The sequence below is a fragment of the Gopherus flavomarginatus genome, chromosome 1, assembly GCF_025201925.1.
Source record: "Gopherus flavomarginatus isolate rGopFla2 chromosome 1, rGopFla2.mat.asm, whole genome shotgun sequence".
Lineage (NCBI taxonomy): Eukaryota > Metazoa > Chordata > Testudines > Testudinidae > Gopherus > Gopherus flavomarginatus.
The window spans coordinates 116,624,870-116,646,701 of record NC_066617.1 but is presented as its reverse complement, the minus strand read 5'-3'; the positions used below and the strand labels follow the sequence as shown (position 1 = coordinate 116,646,701).

The 21,832-nt window shown below is 42.4% G+C and overlaps 1 protein-coding gene across 13 annotated transcripts in view; it reads right to left on the bottom strand.

Annotated features, from left to right (window-relative positions):
* Nucleotides 1-21,832, bottom strand: part of WNK1 (WNK lysine deficient protein kinase 1) — a 178,061-nt gene that overhangs the window by 58,152 nt on the left and 98,077 nt on the right. For 6 of the 13 annotated variants that reach the window (XM_050917851.1, XM_050917889.1, XM_050917860.1 and 3 more), the window contains 9 exons: nt 19,495-20,574; nt 16,661-16,738; nt 15,131-15,280; nt 13,572-14,045; nt 12,136-12,411; nt 11,349-11,446; nt 9,444-9,606; nt 8,545-8,661; nt 316-489 (listed from right to left, as the gene is read on the bottom strand). In XM_050917851.1, coding sequence (XP_050773808.1) covers nt 316-489; nt 8,545-8,661; nt 9,444-9,606; nt 11,349-11,446; nt 12,136-12,411; nt 13,572-14,045; nt 15,131-15,280; nt 16,661-16,738; nt 19,495-20,574 — 2,610 coding nt within the window. Of the gene's footprint in view, nt 1-315; nt 490-8,544; nt 8,662-9,443; nt 9,607-11,348; nt 11,447-12,135; nt 12,412-13,571; nt 14,046-15,130; nt 15,281-16,660; nt 16,739-19,389; nt 20,575-21,832 lie in introns of all 13 variants that reach the window. The other 7 variants (XM_050917907.1, XM_050917841.1, XM_050917874.1 and 4 more) reach the window with 5 other exon arrangements.

The window sequence follows — 21,832 nt, the reverse complement described above, 5'->3', positions numbered from 1 at the left end:
CTCCCATAGGTTGCAGTTGTCTCAGCTCCAAGGCAATCCTGGAAGCCCTCACAACCCCCTTCCCCTGCCTGGTGGGATGCCAGGATGCTGGACAACTGGAGAGGCAGAGCAATCACTTTGAAAATGTCCAAACAAGAGGTCTGATTTTTTTCTAAATATCATTTCATTGTTGTTCCATTTCGGAGCAATTTTCTGAAATTCTGAAATTTCCTGTGGAACAGGAATTCCAGTTTCTGGCCAGTTCTACTTATGCCACCACATTGTTTACAACCTTTGTTTTGAGAATCTGGCTGAAGCAACCAGTCACCCACTTACCTGGGACCCTGGAAAGAAGCAGTCATCTTTCGTTTGCATACTCTCCAAGCCCTGATCACCTTCCGGCTCTACACTGACATCCTCACTGAGCATTTCATCAGCTTTCTCAATGATCTCTCGTACCTGCTCTACAAATGAATCTCTCTCAGTTGCTAGAATAAATTCATTCTGCACCTGTAAATGAAACAAAACAACAAGGACTACTGTCATCATTAATGTTCCTTGTCTGTCTATACTTTTAAACCCCTTCAAACCTATATATTGTATATGGATTCTGTCTATGCAATTATGCCTTCCTTTCAGTGTTACCCTTATTCTCCGTTGGCCATTTTTGTCACACCAACTTATTGCAACTTGCTTTAGTTTAGACGGTGACCTCTTCGGGGAAGAGATAGTCTGTATTTTTATAGCCTCAAGTGTAACAGGACTCTTATTTGGTCCTCTTATTTGTATTACAGTAGCACTAAAAGTCTCACTCATGCAGGTAAGCTATTGTCACTTCATCACAGGATTTCTGCTTGGCATAAATAGTTTAATTGAAATTTACTACTTCTGCCAAACTATCTGTTCAATCTTATATTTAGCTGTGAGACACTGTTTCCCAGATCTGAAGAATAGTTCTGTGTAGCTTGAAAGTTTCTCTCTCTCACTAACAGAAGACTGTTCAATAAAAGATATTACGTCACCCACCTTGACTACTATCCTGGGACCAACACGGCTACAAAATCATTGCATAATTTAAGTCAGGCAGTCCAACTAATTCCTAATACAGCTATTGATTTAATATTCCGTAAGTATTCAAAACAGCTCTCAAATGTTTAGCTGCAGTCAAAGAAATGAGGGACTAAGGTCACTGAAACTTGAAAGTCCTCTGCGAGATCTCCTCACGAAGTGCTGGGAATGAATTTCAATTCTCTTCTCTGCCTGTTCCATGTCTTTCATAACTTGAGTCAAACAATCATGATGAACCAAGTTGCTTCTGCACTGGCAAACTATGTTTAAGCTGAACCCATATCTCCCAGAGAACAGACCAAATAACTTCACAAGCTTAATTCTGTGACTAGCCACATAAACCAACTGTATATTTCAATTGGGCAAAAACATCAGTTACTACAAACTCTTCTGTTCAAAGACTGATAAGCATGTTTTTAGTGATCTGTTTTTCACTGACTGAAAATGGATATTATCAGCAATGCCATGATATTCTATTTCATGAGTCCTATGCACTAGTTTTTCAAGATATGACAAAATAATTTCCCACAGAATGATTTGAGATAGAAGACTTAAAGATTTTATCCCTGCTGCTACCAAATGAAATGGGACCAAGTATATATGACCCTGACCAATCAATTTATTTTCTACATGATAAAAACAACAAGAATTCATTCAGACTTACTTGGAAACAATAACTGAGGTAACTGGTGTATGTTGAGTGTATTTAATGTGGATAGTGTAATTCTATAGCTTATAGGTGTACATTTCATGACAACTTTGGAAGAATCTTCCTTTTACAATATTTTGTGTGTGTCTCATTCAAAGATTTGACATATATTGTTAGCACCTCAAGAAAAACCTATTAATGAGTAACTAGAGTCATACAAAACCTTTTCCACAATGAAAACTTTCTGTAAATGTATTCAAATTATCTACTTACACCTCTACCCCGATATAATCTTGTCCTCGGGAGCCAAAAATCTTGCATTATAGGTGAAACCGCGTTATATCGAACTTGCTTTGATCTGCCGCAGTACATAGCCCTGCCCCCCCGGGGCAGTGCTTTACCGCGTTGTATTCAAATTCGTGTTATGTCAGGTCGCGTTATATCGGGGTAGAGGTGTATATGTATTACTTTAAGTGGCGGGAGCGCTGATATGTGTTTTGTGCAGGTTAGTCAAAAACAATTTTTCTTTAAAATTATTATTAGTACACAACTGTCCAACTGAGCATTGAGTAGCTGAGAGGCTATGAGAGAGAGCAAGTCACCATGAGCTCAAAAGGAGGCCTAGTCAAGGCTCAGAGAACTAAATTAAGATCCCAGGTTGGAGCGGGTGTCTCGTGTGGGAAGAGATTTCCAGCACCCTTAAGTAACCTACGCGTCAGTGGGTGAGCGAACAGAGTATCTGTCTACTTGACAGTGAAATGCCATTATAGTTGCAAGATGTACCTTAAAAAGGAACAGAGTTTTGATGAGATGGAGGAAGATAGATGTTTGGTCTATGTGCTTAGACCACCACCCAATTTGGAATCACTTCCCTTTTTGCAGGTAAATATGCAGAGTGGTCAATTTTCAGCTGTGTAATAACATGTCTTTTACTTCATCAGAGCATTCTACCTCTAGATCCTGGAACCAAAAAGGAGCCACACCTGGAAGCGGAGGATCCACATGTTGGAGTGAAGGAGCTGTCTGTCATGTTGAGAGAGCAGGTGAGGAATAAGTTGAAGAGGATCTGGAGAACACAGTACCATCTGTGCCAGGTAAGGAAACCAAACTTGCCATGGACAGGAGGGGGCAATAAGTATTAATTCTGGCTGTGTCTCATCATATCTTGGACAGTAGAGGAAATGGGAGAAAAGGCGTATAAAAGGTTCCTGTCCCATGGGAGGATGAGCGCATCTCCCAGAGACTGTTTTCCCAGGACTGCTCTAGAGCAATTATGAGGACATTTCTTGTTCCAATATGTAGCTAAGAGCTCTACAGTCAGGGTTCTCCAAAGGGTGAATATGTCATGAATAGGGCTCTGTGTTTGGCACCAAAGTCACAGATTCCGTAACTTTCCATGATCTCTGTGACTTCTGTTGGGGCCAGTGTAGCCGACCCCAAGGCCGTCCAAGTAGTTGGCTCTGAGGCCAGCTGGCCCCAGGGACAGCCACTCCCAGGCGCTGCTGGAGCAGCCCCATGCAGCTAGCCCCAGGGACCACCAGAGCAATGGCCGGTGAGACTTGCTCCAGGGACCACCTGAGCAGCAGTCCCCCAGTGGCCAGTGCAGCTGCTGTCCGTGGCCCCTGGCAGCCAGAGTAGGTGCTTCCCTGGGCATATATGGCATTCTCAACAAGGTAGTTGTCTAGGTACAGGTAGATAATGCCTTTGTTTGCAGGTGTGCCACTATGACAGAGAGCCTTGGAGAATACCCTGGGTACAGACAAGAGGCCGAACTGGAGCACCTGTATGGATAATGGTCTTGCCCAAAGTTAAGCCATGTGCGATGGTCATATTGAGATGTGGAAATAGGCATCTTGTAGGTTGAGGGCCAAAAGCCAATCTCCTTGCTCCAGATCTGGAATAATGGCTGCTAGCGTGATCACCTCGAACTTCTGTACCTTCACATATCTGTTTGATGCCCTTTGATCTAGAAAGGGTGTCCTACCTTCCTTTGCCTTGGGAATCAGGGAATAAATGGGAGTAAAATCCCTTGCCTCTGAGTTCTGCTGGGACTGGTTCTATAGCTCAGATCTATCTCCTGGCAAAGCAGGTTCTCATGAGAAGGGTCCCTGAAGAGTGATAGCAAAGGAAGGTCCCTCACCAAAGGCTGTTATGTAAATTAAGCTGTCATGGGATAAAAGGGAAGGTCCTTTCATGGATTGAGAACTGGTTAAAAGACAGGGAAAAGGGTAGGAATTAATGGTAAATTCTCAGAATGGAGATGGGTAACTAGTGGTGTTCCCCAAGGGTCAGTCCTCGGACCAATCCTATTCAATTTATTCATAAATGATCTGGAGAAAGGGGTGAACAGTGAGGTGGCAAAGTTTGCAGATGATACTAAATTACTTAAGATAGTTAAGACCAAAGCAGATTGTGAAGAACTTCAAAAAGATCTCACAAAACTAAGTGATTGGGCAACAAAATGGCAAATGAAATTTAATGTGGATAAATGTAAAGTAATGCACATTGGAAAAAATAACCCCAACTATACATACAATATGATGGGGGCTAATTTCGCTACAAGTAGTCAGGAAAAAGATCTTGGAGTCATCGTGGATAGTTCTCTGAAGATGTCCACGCAGTGTGCAGAGGCGATCAAAAAAGCAAACAGGATGTTAGGAATCATTAAAAAGGGGATAGAGAATAAGACTGGGAATATAGTATTGCCCTTATATAAATCCATGGTACGCCCACATCTTTAATACTGTGTACAGATGTGGTCTCCTCGCCTCAAAAGAGATATTCTAGCACTAGAAAAGGTTCAGAAAAGGGCAACTAAAATGACTAGGGGTTTGGAGAGGGTCCCATATGAGGAAAGATTAAAGAGGCTAGGACTCTTCAGCTTGGAAAAGAGGAGACTAGGAGAATATGATAGAGGTATATAAAAATCATGAGTGATGTTGAGAAAGTGGATAAGCAAAAGTTATTTACTCATTCCCATAACACAAGAACTAGAGGTCACCAAAGGAAATTAATGGGCAGCAGGTTTAAAACAAATAAAAGCAAGTCAGTCAACTTCACAGCACACAGTCAACTTATGGAACTCCTTACCTGAGGAGGTTGTGAAGGCTAGGACTATAGCAGTGTTTAAGAGAGAACTGGATAAATTTATGGTGGTTAAGTCCATAAATGGCTATTAGCCAGGATGGGTAAAGAATGGTGTCCCTAGCCTCTGTTCGTCAGAGGATGGAGATGGATGGCAGGAGAGAGATCACTTGATCATTGCCAGTTAGGTTCACTCCCTCTGGGGCACCTGACATTGGCCACTGTCGGTAGACAGATACTGGGCTAGATGGACCTTTGGTCTAACCCGGTACAGCCGCTCTTATGTTCTTATAGGGTGGAAATGCAGGAGGGACAAGAAATGAATGGCATAACCCTTTGAAATAATCTCCAAGAGCCATCTGTCCCAGATGCTGTGAAAGAAGGTCAGGTGATTGCCAAAGAGATGTGACAGGTGCCCCAGAGGGATGTTTCAAGGCATAGTTGTTCGGGCCCTTGATCAATCTGTCAAAAGTGCTGAAAAGATACAGTCAGAGGTCACACATTGGGGTGCTGTTTTCGCTTTTGTACCCTGAGCCTCTTGCACTGCCGCTCGTAATAGCGCTGTGAGGGTAGGTACTGAGAAGGTCATGACCTGTATTGTGGTTGAGAGCCATCTCTTTTGTCCCGCTGTAGATTCCCATGGAATCCTTTAGGGTGTGGAGAAAGGAGCTGGTAATATCAGTGAAGAGCTTGGGCCCTTTGAATAGGAGATCCTCAACTATAGTCTATACCTCTCTGGGCAACCCAGAAAGGTGTAACCATGACACCTGCCTCATCACTGCCATGGAAACCTAGCAGGCTGCTGTATCTGCTGCATCTAGGGTGACCAGATGAGAGGAAGAAAATATCAGGACACGTGTGGGGGGGTCGCCGGTGGAGAAAAAAAACAGTGCAAAATATCAGGACAAACTCCTAAATATTGGGACAGTCCCAATTTTATCGGGACGTCTGGTCACTCTAGCTATATCCAATGCTATCTGTAGCACAGTCCTGGCCACTAACTGGCCCTCTATGACAATGACCTGAAGCTGCTCTTTTTGTGCCTCTGGTAAATGTTCGATGACATAGTGACTTTTCTAATCTCCATCATATGGGGTCAACCTGGCACGATGTTGCTTGCCACATGCATTAATCACATCTACAGCAATTGAATTGGGTTGAGGATGTAGAAACAGAAAGTCTGCCTCTTTGAGAGGGATGTAATATTTCTTGTCGGCTCTCTTGCAAGTCATGCAATGGAGGCTGGTGTCTGCCAGATGACTTTGGCAAGGTCAAGAAGTGTGTCCTTAAGTGGGAGGGAGATTTTGGAGAAGGAGGAAGTTATGCAGAATATCTACCAGCTTGTCAAGTGTATCTGCTACCTCCTGTAGGGGAATTTGCAACTCACCTTCCACGCTCTTAGTAAGATCTTCAAAGTTCTTAAAATCATCAGATAGTGATGGGAGGAGGTATTAAAGCCTTATCTGGTGAAGATAAGAAGTCTGCTGGAGGGATAGCCTCCCTTTCAAGCCTTTCCTCCTCTTCCAGTTCAGGGACTAGAGATAGTCAAGCTACAGGAGACAGTCTCGCCAACTCTGTCTGACAGACATGGACATGTACAAAGCGTGGGATCCGTACATCACCGAAGGATCCCAATATGGCCACTGGGGATGAGGGAAGGGGGGTAATGAATGTGCACAAGGAGGCCCACACCAAGATTGCATGTCAGTGCAACGATGGAGTTGATGAGATCCCTAGTACTGTGATGGTACGCCACAGTGAGAGGTCAGGGAAATAACCATGCTCTTTGGTCACTGTCAGACTCAAAAGGTAAGATTGGTGCTGACCAGGGCATTGGCAGTAAATGTCCCCAGTGATTCCAGGCATGGGGCTCCAGTACCAATTAATGGGGATTGTGGTTCTTCCATGACCTCCAGGTCTCTAGGGCATGGGAATTCTTGCGGTGCCGCCAATTCACTTGATACTGTGGATGAGTGTTGGTGGTAAACTGTTGATACTGATGGCTGATTATGTGTGGAACACTCCAGAGACAGGAGCTTTGCCCCATTCAGTACCAATGCTTTACTTGGTGCCACTCCCTTAGAAGTAGTATGTACTTTGTCCTCAGGAGGTGGTACCACTGCCTCGGAGTCTAAGCCTCTAGTCTCTTTAGGCGGTGTGGTGAGCGGAGGCATCTTGATACTTCTGTGTACTGAACTTCGGAGCTACTGGTACAGAGGTGGCTGGGCACACTGGGGAACCCCTCTGGCTGGCCAAAGACTCTGTTTGGGGGCTTTGAGCCCTTTGTCTTGAGCCCTTAAGGGGGGAAATCTGCTGATTTTTTCCACGGTTCTACCCCAATGGAAGTTAAAGGCTCCAGGGACGTGTGTCCTGGAGAATGTTTGGCACTGGAGTCAGCTGGTGGGTGAAGTGCTCTCGCCATCAGGAGGCATTTTAACTCCAGATCCTGGTTTGGCTTTTTTTGAGACCTCGCCTTGAGCTGTTAGCAGAGGTTTTGTGGATATACGATTCTCCCAATACTTTACAGTGATATCACCCTTAAAAGCAAAAAAAGCAGATTTTTCTTTCTTTTTAATTAAACAGAGAGGTTAGAGAGTCTAAACTACTAAATTCTCTCCGGGGCAGGAGGGGGTGTAGAGGGTTCCCCAGAAAGGGCATGAAACATGAAATAGAAGGGGTTTTTCCCCCTTTTTTTTAAATCCTGGAAATTAACTATTAAGGGAAACAAAAGGACTAAAACTACTACTACTTATGCTAATGATGCTGAGAACAACAAGACACCTGCTCGCTCCATTTGAGGCCAAAGGCAGTAGAGAAGGAATTGTGGGCAGTTAACTCACCCAAGATAGCCTCCAGGCAGATCATGAGGGAAGGCAAGCAAATGTACAGGCCGAATAGACACTACAACCTAAAATCTTCAATTAGAGGTACAGGGGCTCAGATACACCTACCATGGAGCTCACATAGGGACACCACTTGAAGAAAATTAAGTTTCCCAGCGACAAGAACGGGACTGCACTTGGAGGAGTATGTTTTATATTGTATTTCTAGAAATAGAGTTTACTGTTTATTAGCTCAGCTCACAAGCAGCAGTTAGTAAGAGATATTTAAAATCCTATAGTACAGGGGTAGGCAACCTATGGCATGTGTGCCAAAGGCGGCACGCGAGCTGATCTTCAGTGGCACTCACACTGCCCCTGTCCTGGCCACCGCTCTGGGGGGCTCTGCATTTTAATTTAATTTTAAATGAAGCTTCTTGAACATTTTTAAAACATTTACTTTACATACAATAGTTAACATATTATAGACTTATATAGAAAGAGACCTCCTAAAAACGTTAAAATGTATTACCGGCACACAAAACCTTATATTAGAGTGAATAAATGAAGACTCAGCACACCACTTCTGAAAGGTTTCCAACCCCTGATATAGCACAAAGTTAAAACTGTTTTACTTGAAGACACTGAAGTTTTAAGATAGAAGCTGACCCAAATCCTCAGATGAACTAGTTGTGCAAATACTGGACCAAACGTTGGCTTTGGACACTGTTCTTTACCACTCAGTCATTAGGGAAAGATTTTGCTTCTAGTATTAGTAATGTGACTGGAAGAGGAGACAAAGATTGTAGTGCACAGGGAAGCCATAAGAATAGTAGTAATTCAAAAAGACAGGTTAGATGAACTCTAATCTAAAGTGATTTGTACAACTAATATGGTTAACAAGATCAGAGTCAATTCTCCATCTGCACTGGAGATGTAGCTCACCATAATTATTGCTATTTCCTCCGGGTTGTCACCATCCAAGTCAAATTTGAAAGTAACCATTTTCCGATTGTGTGTCTCTAGCTGGCACTCAACCACCCGATCACCCTTGTTCGAAACCTGAAAGAGAAGAAATATGCTTTCTAGCCTGAAATGCAGAACACAGTGGATCACCACAAACAACTACTGAGTACAAGTGTGCAGACATCTCTTGTTCCTAAAGCCAGGTGCACAAAAGCAATATGAGATCTCCAAGAGGGCCAACTGTACTGTACTCCTCCTTGAGCAATTCACTTTCCTTTCTCAAACAGAGATCAGATGCACTGAAGGGCAATGATCCTTTACGGATTCCCAACTACATCAACCTTCAAGCCCTCTTGCTCAACATAGAACATCTTTCTCTAGAACTCTGACTGCTCTTTCCTGCTTATGAAAAGAAACAGAACAAAAAGTCTGCCCCAACATTTCAGGAAAGTCATTAATGGTAATAGTGAAGATAGGATGAGGTTTCTGAAATGAACTTCAGCCCAGTCAACACAGTCTGACGGCAAGGCCAATGGCAAAGCAAACCTTCTGTAGCAACTACTAGTATCACTGCTTCCTGAATGACCATGTTCTGCTGTGCTTAATGCTCCGCAGCATGCCTAATAGCTCATCTTTGGAACAGTATCTGACCTCAAAAGCAGGAAGATTATTTTTTACACTCCTGTATAGTGTATGGCACCAAGAAAAGAGATGGGGTGGAAGCCTAGCCACTTCACATGGGAGGCTGTTATCAGAATTTAGGATACAAGGGAAACAGAAAGGATACCCCTCTTCAGGATGGTGGGTAGGAAAGTTTTGTAAAAACTCAAGACAGACATTACCCACTACTACAGTCACTGAAATAAGCCACAACTCACATTGAGAATTCTCAGTTTTGGTCTAGCAGTCTTCTCGTGCCGAGAGCGGCTGCGTACAGACTTCCGATAATGGCGTTTGGTGGTCCTCCCTTCATGTCTCCCACTAGATCCTGGCACATTCTCATTCCCATCACTCATGCCCGAAGCAACATCAGAATGTGCACTAAAAAACAAAAAATTAATTTTAAGTCTTAATAATTTTCACAAATATTTGAAATTCTTTAGTGTGTTATGACAGAATTCTCCCCTTAAACCACGAGAGGGTGGTCTCTTAAGAGCAATACTGGTTACTCTTACGAGGACAGGGTATGAGGAGGATAATCCTTTAATCACATATGGTTGCTTGAATAATAAATATGTAACCACACATGAAAGGAAGGGATCCATAAAATGTTTGTAAAATAATCCATTTAAATGCATCTTCTGGATGAAGTATCAAGCTCTGCAAGGCTCAACCCCTGAATAACTATGAGTATCACAGGAATGAGTAGCCTCTTTGCTTGATGCGTAATTGCAATAGATTAGCATATTAGGTGTGACGTTACCTGATTAAGATAGACCATGTATAATTATTGTTGCTACCACTGTTATACAATTGCAACAAATCTTGTACAAAGTATGACATGCGAGGTGTCAATGGAAAAGTTTGATTTGCTGAATATGATTATCCTATTAGTATGCACATATCCTTTTCATTTCTAAAGTTATGCATATTGACTGTATACCTGTATTTCAAATGTAGTAACTCCCACAAGATAGTTTACATCCAGTCTAGCCAGCACATTCTGAACAGACTATTCAAGCTGATGGCCCATCCATGAACCCAGTGGGCCATGGAAAAAGCTTATCGCCACCTGTGAACTTTCCAGCCAGAATATGGGTAATGGCCCCTGCTATAACTCCTCGAAACATGCAAAGGTATGTGACCAGCTTATGTGACACTCAACTCCATCTTGTGCCTTTACTTTTCCAATGACTGTACTGAGAGCAGACCCATCATATGACAGAAAGTATAAAAGGCCTCACATCTCCACCTGGCCTCTTTCCCACTCTGATCTCTGGACTATGGACTTATACTAATGAGAGCATTCTAACCAAGAGACTGAGGGACCTTCCAATCTTTTGAAAGAAACCAGAGACTTAACAAGCCAGCAGTTTTATGCCATCACTGCTTCAAGCCTGATCCAAGAACTTTGCAATTATTGCCTGTATTTGATTCCTTTAGTCATTTTTAACATCTCTTTCTTTCTTTCTTTTTATAAATGAACCTTTAGATATTAGATACTAAAGGATTGGCAACACATGATTATTGGGTAAGATCTGAGTTATATATTGACCTGGGTATGTGACTAGTCCTTTGGGATAAGAACCCCCCCCCCCTTTGGTTGATGAAATTGGTTTTAAATAACCACTCACCACTAAGTCTAGTGTCTGGAAGATGGAACCAAGGCTGGGGTACCTTAGGAGATTGCATTTCTGACTGCTCATTAGAACAATGTAATGAGACAGAAAATTTACTTTTGTTGCTGGTTTGGTAAATCATATGGAAGAATAACCACCTGTTGTTTTTTTTTGTTTTTTTGTTTGTTTGTTTGTTTTGGGGGCGGGGGGGCCGGGGGAGTGTTTGCCCTAATTCTCAGCAGTTTGTCATGAATCTGGTATTCTCAGTTGTGACCCACTCAGGCATGGTAACATCAGATCATTGCACACAATCTGTGTGCCTTCTCCAGGCCCTGCTTAAAAAGAGGAGGCTTGGAGGAGTTGGAGAAATCTTCTAGAAAAAAATGGAAGTTATTCCCTCAGTTTACGTAGAAAATCTCTAATAAAGAAGAGATGCCAAACAGCCACCAAGGGAAGAAACTCCTCTCAACCAAAAAGTTCAACTTGGTAAAACCCACTGGTTACCTGTCTAGTGAGGAGACCAATGGGGTAGTCTGTGCAAGCTGTTGCTGTGCTGATGGTACAGATTCTGAAGGAGCAGCCTGTGACGCTCCCTGAGTACTCTGCGAAGAGAAAAACATTCAAGTACGCCGATGAGTTATTCCTTCATTTTTCACCACAATCAACCTTTTAATATTTTCTCCCCAATCAAACTTCAAACCTTGAAAGCACCATTTCTCCAGAACAATTTATAACAACCAGGGTCTAGTCATCTCAAATCTGATACCCAAGGAAGAGGGCTCTAGTGCAAGTCTCATTACAGCGCGCCTGGTGAGGTCAGCCATTCCATCTGCTACATTGTGATACTACAGCTTGCCATGCAGCCAGCGTCTTACTAGCAGGCTGTGCAATAAGGAAGCCAACGCAGCACAAAGACAATTCGAATCTCTCCCTCAACAGCAGCAAGGCTGCAGGGAACATGTATAAGAGAGATTCTCAAGGGCTACCAATGGCAAAGTTTCTTTGAAAAGACCAAAAAGGATCTAGAGTACTAGCAAGAAGAAGAAGTGAAGTGTTAACAGGTTTTTGCCTCTGGGTGGCACACTCACTTCCCAACAGAACAGCCAATGGCAACAAGGTCCCCACATTGGCATGACATTCTGCTGTAAGAAAAAGTCATTTGAGAGATTAGTTCATTATGTCCAACTGAATACTATCACAGAAGGGGTTAATTTCCCCCACAAACAGTGCAATGTAAAGCATGCCCTGAAATTTATAGTCTACACACAGAACTTGCAGAAATTACATTTACCTCTAAAGCTCCCTGCTGTGAAGACGCAGATGAGACCTGCTGTGCTAAACTCACTGCAGGCTGTGGCACTTGAACCTGTCCTAGACCGCACAGAGGAACTAAAATGTTCTGTTCCACATAAGGCTGCACCATTGCAGCAAGATAGCCTGGCTGAGCCAGTGCATCAGCGGGTAAGGGAGGGGACAGTACTGCAGAAGGTAAGCGAACAGAGGCCACAGCAGAGGAGGGAGCAACATTTGAGTCTCCTGGGTATTGTGGCAGCCGAGGTGGGAAGCCCTGTGACAGAAACGAGGAATCTGAGTTAGTGCATTTCAGGGGAAGTTAGGAAATCAGCAAGAAAGGCTGAAAAAAGAAAACATGGTAAGTCAAGCTGCAGGGGCATGTTCCAACCTGACACCCTTCCAGAACGTTCAAGCACCTCTAAAAATTGTTTTCCAAGAGGAAAAGCGCAGACTGCCCAGAACAATCATGTAGCATGAACCAGCAAATTCTCTCAGAGCTCTCACAAAAGAGAATGGTTTCAAAGTCCCTAGCAGGTAAATGAATTTTCACCTTCCAATCCCCCTCATAGTTATCCATAAAATCATGAAGTGGAAAATCTGAAGAGCTTGCAGGCTGAATGGCCACTAATCAGACAGGATACGCAACTGCTGCTGGTAATCTTTCATAACTAATAGCTAATGTTCCTACAATCTCTCCCCTTTCCACTCAGGAGGTAGGTTGACTTTAGTGCCAAGCAACACTGCTACCCACTGCAAGTAAACAGTACTTGTTATTATCTGCTGTTGGACAGCACATTTCAATTACAATAGTGGTAAATATCACGTTGGGCCTCTATTCCCATCACTATGCAGGTTGTCCCTTTTATACCCTGACTGCAGTAAATGTTTAACTTCTAAATAATCAGACACTGATTAGCTCCTGTCCATCATCTCAACATTCTATGTTTGCATCTGATACTTCACTTATGTTCAGGGCTCACATAGTTTGGTTTATTGCTAAGATATCAATTTTCCCCCAATGAGTTGTGCCAAAGGACTGGTGTTGCCAGATGGCCCACACAATGTCTTTCCAGGACATAAACCAGCATTTTGATGTCTTTGGCAAGGGTGATAAAATATTATCAATTTTCAAATTCATAGCTGTCACATACAGCAGAAAAAGAGACTAGCTCTTTCAGAGAAACTCCATTGCCAATAAATCCATAGTTAGGTGTCCAAAAACAAATAAAATTTAATGAAACTATGCCCTCTTGCATACAAGTGAAATGAGAGAAGTCGTTTGTTCTATTTAAAAAAAAAAAAAAAGAAGAAAACATGTGGCTTGTTCTCTCCTGCCAAATTCGGGTATTGGCAAGTATCTGCAGCACACAGATCAGGTCTAGTGCCCTAGAGGAACAGAAGACAAGGAGACCTCTTGCTGGCTTGCAACAATACCTGATACAAAGCATCTCCAGCTGGAAGTGCAGCTTCAGCAGCTTGTCCAAGGCTGGCTGGTAATCCCATGGACTGAACAGCTGGCTGCAGGAGCTGTGGGAGAACCTGGCTGGGCAGCTGGGCCGCAGACTGTAGAACAGCTGGAACCTGGCTAGGGACAATAGTTGATCCTACAGGGATAGCAGCTGCTGTAGAAGATGTGGCCAGAGTGAGTAGTGGCTGGTTAATGCCAGCTGCCATAGAGATAGGCAGAGACTGGAAGCCTGGCTGAGCCACTGACACATGAGGCGTTGCAATGGGGAGCTGAGAGACTGAGAACTGGGGGAGCAGGGAAGTTGATGAGGGCTGTCCGATAGGAAGAAAATGAGAGCCAATGGGGATGGTTGGGGCAACTGAAGGTTGAGAGAGAGAAAGTGCTGCAACAGGTAACTGAGGTTCGCCTTGGATGATCGGCACTGCTTGGGAAACAGGAAGCTGGGGATGCAAAGAAAATAGAGATAGACTTTTTAGGAAGCAGGGTCGCAGAAAGCAGATTTTTAATTTATGAGTCAAAGAAAAAAGAATTACTTAAGTTATCACACCCTTTAAGAGTGGAGTGGGGAGAGTGGCTGGAGAGTTGATTGCTGTTCCAAAGGGTTCTCATTTTGCCATTTGTTCCTGAGGATCGCTAAACCACCATCTGCAACATGTACCTTGTGCTAGTGTGGAACAGCAAGATCTGAACACTGCTGTAGCACCAACATGTATGTAAACTGACTCTGGTTCTCTCTCATTCTAACCCTCCTTTCCCTATCGGGAAGAGATGCAAACCCCACAACAAAATGGGGAAGTCTGCCCATTGTGGGCACGGGCAGGAAGCAATTGAGAGTGAAAAGCCACTGTCAGTATACAGAGAATGGCAAAGGTCACGTCAATTGAAGCCAGCAATCAATTGGAAAAGGAGTTAAAATGAACAAGCAACAAAAACCCTTTAAATTTAACAAAAGCTCACATTCACAGTATCAAAAACTGTGAGCCAAGCTGAAATAAAACCATTCAGCAACAGAAGCATCCTGTCCAAGGAGTGAAGGAGGAAGACCGGTAGAAAAGAGGACGACAGTTCAGAAGAGGCAGTGTCCATGGCACATTAACTAGAGAACACATTTTTGATTATGAACACACAAATGTAATTTGGATGGAGTAGGTTTCTCCTACATGAAGTGTCAACAATGCCACATGAAACTCCTCAAAGTGCAGGTGACACATTATTTTAATCTTTGCAGAAGTTGTGTCTTGTTGTCCCATTTCATACAACCTGACAAAGATATCTATGCAAGAAAGGCCTCCCTTTTAAGTGCTGTTGCTCCTCAACTGAACTTCTGCCACATATTCCAAAGAAGGGATTCCAGGCACACAGACATTTCTGTTCCTGCCAAATTTTTTAACATAGTATAATAATCGTGTCACCTCCAGCAGTATTTTCTGAACCATTAGGGCAGAAGGCAGACCAGTGAAAGGGGCAGCCAACAAAGCAAGAGAGGAAAAATCTCCAAATTTTGCAAAAGACCAAGTTTAATTACCTGAGTTCCAGCTGGTACCTGAGGCATCGGCATGACCAGCGGAGTCTGAGTTTGAGAAACTGGTTGTGATGGGGTAGCTCCACTGGAAACGGATGACTGCTGCAACTGGTACTGTCCTGTCTGCTGGGAAGGAGCCAGCTGCTGTGCACTCTGTTGCAAGGGGGAAAGATGGCAAGAGATTATTTTGTCTTCAGATAAAAATGTTCCTCAGATTTAGATGTGTTTAGGTAGACTTTCCTAGTTTTCACTCTTGTTAAATATAGGAGATAACCATATACGATGTTTCTATTCTGCAGAATTAAAACTGCTCTGGCACCAACACTGAGCCCTAATTTTTCACTAGTTACAATGGAAGCTAATGCTTCCTGTTACAGAATTAGTGTAAGTGCAAAAACAATTAACAGAATATTATTCAGCATAGAAAATATTTCGTATCACAAAAGCCAGATGATCAGACAGGGCTACCTAGAATAGGTAGATGTCAAAGCTGTCAAGAGAAGATGTACAGTTTCTCAGTGGAATCTCTGTTGTGTACCTATCAGAAACACAAATGTGGGAACAAGTATAGTGGACATTATCCTACAGTTACACTAAACATAGCTGCTTAGCATTAAGGCTGTCCAAAGAAGTCAAGAAATTAAAAAATTAAGTCTGAAGTCTACTTGCTACTACACTTTACATCATGACAATAGGGTTGTACACTATACAAACTTCAATGTCAGAAGGACAAAACGGTAAGCGCCCATAAGATTGGTGTTTCATCTTCATGTTTCACCCTGCTCAATCATTTTGTTAGATCTTAAAATTACTTAAGAGTTAGTCTGAGCTCTTTTCAAATAAAAGACTAAACACCTTCCTGAAAGGCACAGAAGACAGCATTCACAAAAAGATCCTACAAAATAGTTGTATCAGTGCCAAGTAAGAAAACTTGTCTTTCAGTTATTCAGCCCTTTGCCCAAAACCCAGGTATAAGTCCTTTTATCATACCTTATGAGAAGGTGCCACTGCACAGGGAACCTCATTGAGAAAATAATTGAGAAAATTTGGAAGGCCTGATTCTGCATGCACTATAGTCCACTTGAACTTAGATTACAAAATTTCACTTTCAGAACCAAGCGCACACTGGAACTAGATGTGGTAAACTTGAGGTAGAGAGTAGAAGACGAACACCTTTGCCTACTCAAGCATATCAAGAGGATCCCCGTTCACATCTGACAAGCTTCAATTACATACTTGAGTCAAAAATAAGCCATCATGTATAAAAAAAGTCACTAGAATATAAAAAAGTTGCAGTTGTGCATAGCATCTGCACTAACAAGCCTATATCCTTTCAATTTTAACAAGAATCCTCTTCCCTTGCCCACAATCTGAAACTTTAGAATTGTTTTAAAAGTTATGAAAAGGCAATACTGAAAATATTTGAGAATAAAAGGAAGAGGAGATCCTTCTGTTCACTGTCTCCCATAAAAAGTAAGCTGCAACTTAAACTTACTACACATCAGTCCCAGCTTTAGGAACGGTTATTCTTACCTGCTGACTTTGCTGTGTAGGCTGGCATGGCACCCCCACTGATATACTACTCGAGGCTGGCTGGCCTTGCACCTGTGTCTACAGGAAAAAATGGAAACAAGTAGAATCAGACTGGGCAATTATTGGCTTCTGCAACAAGCATCTAATTTCTGACTAGGATGGTCTAATTGGAACAAATTTCTAATGATACACAACAATACTATGGCTTAATTTTAATACAGAGATATTCATCAGAGCAGAGCATTATGGGGAAGTGCTAAGCTCTATTTTGTTATGCTTTCCAGAACAACTAATACAAAAAACCTGTGCAACCCAAACAGCCCTCCATATCAGGCAAGTCAGCCTACCAGGTTCATCCTTCTGCAGTGTTTCTTTAGGATCTACGTCAGACTGTCCTGGTACCATAGCTGGCAACAGAAGCATTAAACATTTACACACTGTGAGCACACTTAGGTGGCCAGGGGTAAAAGAAAGAAAATGAAAAAAAAAAAAAAAAAAAAAAAGGATATGAAATCTGTATCCTTGAGCATCAGCTGAAGAAAGATACAGAGTTTAGACCAGTATTAAATCAAGCGTGCATGTCCTCAGCTCACTTTGAAAGACATATCAAAAATCCACACCAAATCACTTCCAGATTCTCAAACCCTAATAAATGTTCAGAGCCTATCAATTGGATCAGCTGTTGGAGAGACAGAGGGTTCCAGTCCACAGAGTCCTAGCTAACACAAAAAGACAACTTTGAATGAATAAGCAAATACAAGAATGGATGAATGACATTACAAGTGAATGCGGAAGAGACTGAAGAAATGGTATGGCAACTACCCCCTCAGCAGTTTCGTTCCCACTTGACTAAATATCCTGTATCAGAAACTGGGACATACAGTAACTATACATCTCAGTATAGCCCAGAAAAGGAAGGTCACACAGCTCCCTTTCTTAGTTTGTGTCACTTCAGTAGGAAGGCTGAAAAAGTAGGAAGTGTCTAGTGCATTTAGAAAGTACTGTATGAAATATTCTTTCAAATAACTAAAGCCACAAGATTTCCCTTAGACAGTGTACAAACCTGCAGTATATTGTGTCCATGAATACTTTTGGAAAACATTCCTGTGATTTAAGAAAAAACCTTCGAAAACAACGCCATCCAGGGAAGCCTTTTCTTTTACTCTTTTAATAGTTTCTTGAAGGTTTTGCCTATTCGTTACGATTTAAATGGTACATACCAAAGTAAGGCCGCTTCAACATGAGGCTACAGTTTAAGTCCTAAATCATGCACTATTTTAACACATTAGTCAAGAGCTCTTAATAAAATCTCACATAGGGATTATCTTCCTTATTTTGGGCTACCTTCCCAGCCATTTGTTTAGTCTTTAACATACATAGGAAACCACTTAACTGAAGTTTAACAAACTAGTGTTTATAGGGTAGTATAGTCCCAAATTGTTTCAAAGCACTTCACTAGACTTTCATTCTGCTTACACTGAAGGTTCGCTATGCTCTAAGTGGGCTCCCTTGGAGTTCAGCAACTGTCATCTAACAGATTGGTGCTTAAAAGCTGCATTCTGAAACAGCTATCACCACAATCCTCTACTTGTGTTGAGTGGGTGGGAAGAAAAAAGTCTCCACTATCCTTGAGGAAAGCATTCATACTGAATCCCTGGTTCCTGACCTTTCTACATTATATACTGCAGAACAACTAATTCCTTTTCTTCCTAAACATCATCTCCATTCCAAAAAACAGGCTAGTCCCCTGCAACTGCAACAGTGAAGAGAATCCTAACTTCACTTTTGAAATGAGTGGAGTGAGGGAGAAGAGAAGTCCACTTCTAGGTAGGTCCTCTCCTCTCCTGGCTCTTGCAAGTTAAAGTACTACATGTATCAATAAAATACGTAAATTCCAACCACGTTTAAGTTTGTTTCATTTTTAAACAGTCCCAAATACTGTCTTCATGTGGAAATGATACCTTATGAATATCAAGCTTAGACAATTTGTGCAATTGGCTTTTGTTTATATTTTAATTTATCAAAATAGTTAACTTGGAAAATAAAATTTTCATAAGTAATTTTCAGAGTACTCTTTCAATAAATACATTCCCAAATCTGTGTATATTTACGGACACACCTCATCCCCTGAAATCCCTTTGAAACCTAGTACAAGTTTCACCTGCATCTGGACAGTGGACAGATAAATTGGCATTTTAGTTGTTCTATCCTACACAGTATGAATAATATTTTGTTAAACAGTATTAAATTCTTTAATTGAAGACACTGACTGCATGACCAGAGAAAGCATGATTCTTTGGTCACAATATTTCTTCCCACAGAATTAGTCATACCTTATTGTACCCAATCCATAACCTTTTCAGGATGAAAAGCCACCCCTGAATTTCACTCCCCTGGATCTCTGAGCTGAACATCAGCTAGGAAATGATAAAGAGTACTGACTGACTATTTGCTACAAATGTCAGAAGGCCCCACCTACCAAGATTTAGCCTGGGCTGAAGGCAGAATGATTAGCTGTTGATGTCTCACTTATTTAGGTGAGACCTGGTAAACTACTGAGATCCTAGTATATTAGGGATAGAGTGGGAACATATCCTCTGAATTCCAAGATCTAGAACAACTTGGAGTAGGGAAGGGAGAGGAGAAGGAAAGAAGGGAAACCTGGCTCTTAATTGTGTAAAGGAGGACTTAAACAGAGGAGAAATTCTGGAATGGTTCGCTCTCATAACCTGAGGGTAGAGTGCAGGTGTTCCGGATGAAAGCGAGGTGGACAAGGCCTGCTGAGCTGAGGCTCCCTGTTGGAAACAGATGAAGAACTGCGACTCTTGAAATACCTTCTGAGGCAATGGGACAATGGGCAACGAGAAGTCTGAACCAAAAGCTGTAGACGACACCCCTGTTGGGGGAGGAGACTGGAAATCACCAGTGTCAGAGGAAGTCAGCTGTGATGAATCACTTGAGTATTCTGGACTTCCTTCTGGCCAGCTCTGTCTGATAGATCCCGCTCTGGGCACTGTTACCTCGGGAACAAGGTAGTTACACAGTTCCTCTGTCACAGGCTGGAGGCGACCATGCAACCCTGTTGCCTGAGCGGACTCCTCCTGATTAAAATCCATCAACCCCCGGCAGGTTCTGTAAATATGTTGGGGTAAGATACTCCCTTCTCCTGGAGCCGAATTTGGCGTGTGTACATGGAACTCAAAAACACAGCTTGTTCTGCCATCACCACTGTGAGTAAGCACAGCAGGTGCAGAATGAGGAACAAATACCTGGTGAAATTTCATCTGTGTGGAATCTGCACTTAATGGAGATGAAACACTGGACAATGGTGAAAGTGGGCTCATTCCAGCATCCAGCCTCAAGCTCTGTAGATGTCTTGGCAGGAAGGTCTGCCCAGATTGGTAGTCATAAACAGAGCTCTCAAGAGGGCCACCTTGCACATGCTTCTGTTCAGGCACTTGTTTCAAGTACTGTTCAGTCCCATAGGAATTATATGCTACTGTATCATAATGCTCTGGCAACTGTGGCTGGTAGGGCATGCCCACTAAGTACACTGCTTCTTGAGGCATTCTATAGTGAGCATCCTCAGGAGGTGCTGAACTGACTTGCACATGTAGGGGCTCTCCAGTGACCTTATGAGCTGTAGTGCCCAGCGTAACGACTGCCTCTGGTGTCCAATTTGTGGGGCTACCACCAGATAGAAGTAAACTCTGGCCAGTTTTCAGCAAGGGCTGGAAGTGGCATGTTTGGGCTTCCAAGAAGGAGGTACTCTTGCGCCGCTGAGAAATGGTGATCTTCGGTGGGCAGACAGGTGGTGGCGAGAAAGACACTGGCCGTTCATGAATGGTTGGGAAAAATATCTGTGAATCTGGGAACGTTGGTGTTCCCCCACACGGTTGCACCAGAGACTGAGGCTGTATTGATATGAACAAGACAAGTAATTTATACATTTAGAAATGAAAGGACATGAACATGCACAGCTCTCTAGGCAGCTTTGTGTAGTAACCTTATAGAATGACTACTCCAAGTTCATGATCAACACCACATATAATGCTTTGGAAATTACAAAACGTAAATATCCATTAAATACATCCATGGCAAACATGACTGCATATGGAAGTGTTTGCTTTTCCTAGAAGCTGCTTTTCCGTAACAGCCCCCTTCTTCTCATTCACCAAAAAAGGAATTTGCTGCAGACAAATGAAACAGACTTACTTTCACGGTACCTGCAACTGCTTTAAGTTAAGCCTTTGAGTTACTGATTTATGTGCAAATTATATCAAAAGAACAAACTCTGAACTAGCTAGCAGTGAGGCAACTATCTCTTGATTTTGTGTTTACAAGGTACACAAAAAAGGCAAGGAAGGGAGAAGAGATCTTCAGTTTTTAGTTACTTAACTTGGATTATCTCCCAAGAAGATGTAGTGCTGTTACTCTCTCAGAAACCATTCAGCACTTGCTATATGCTAAATGGCAATGGAATGAATCTTCTAAGGTCACAAGATTCATCCACCTCTTAAGAGTCACTCATGTTGCATCATCTTTGGATTCAGTTGATTTCAACTGCCCTTCACATTTGTGGTACTCGATAGGCAAGCTATTAACACGCTTTAGAATTGACTAGACTACTCCTGCATCTCTAATCTGAATAGACCTGTACTAAATCAGCAGTGCAGTTCTCAAAAGGAAAGTTATACGCTTTTTGATTAAAGTGTTAGGTTCGGCTCATCCTGGCTTTTTTCCCCCCAAGGGCCAGAATGAAGAGTGAGGAAAAGTTGTACTGTAATTTGTAATAGTGATGCATTTTTACTATATATGTCACTAATTTTCACTAGCACCTCATTTTCTACATATTTATTTAATTGCTCTTGGGAGAACAGCAGCAACCATGAAATCACTGACTATTACAGGCTATTGGAGTCAAAGAAATTGCCAAGAAGTTACTTCCAATTGGCTAGAAGTTCAAGTCAGTTAGGAAGATCTGGTTCAAGGATAATTCAACAGCAGGGTAACAACCAAAAGCATCTATTTCCAAATGTTCGGTGAGATGCTTTCATCTCACTTTGCCCCAGCATATTGAGCCATGATGCAATATTGCCCCTCTTTTAGGAGGATTCTACAAGAGCTACCAGCAACTGATTTCTCCATGACATTGTGATTGATTATAGTGAG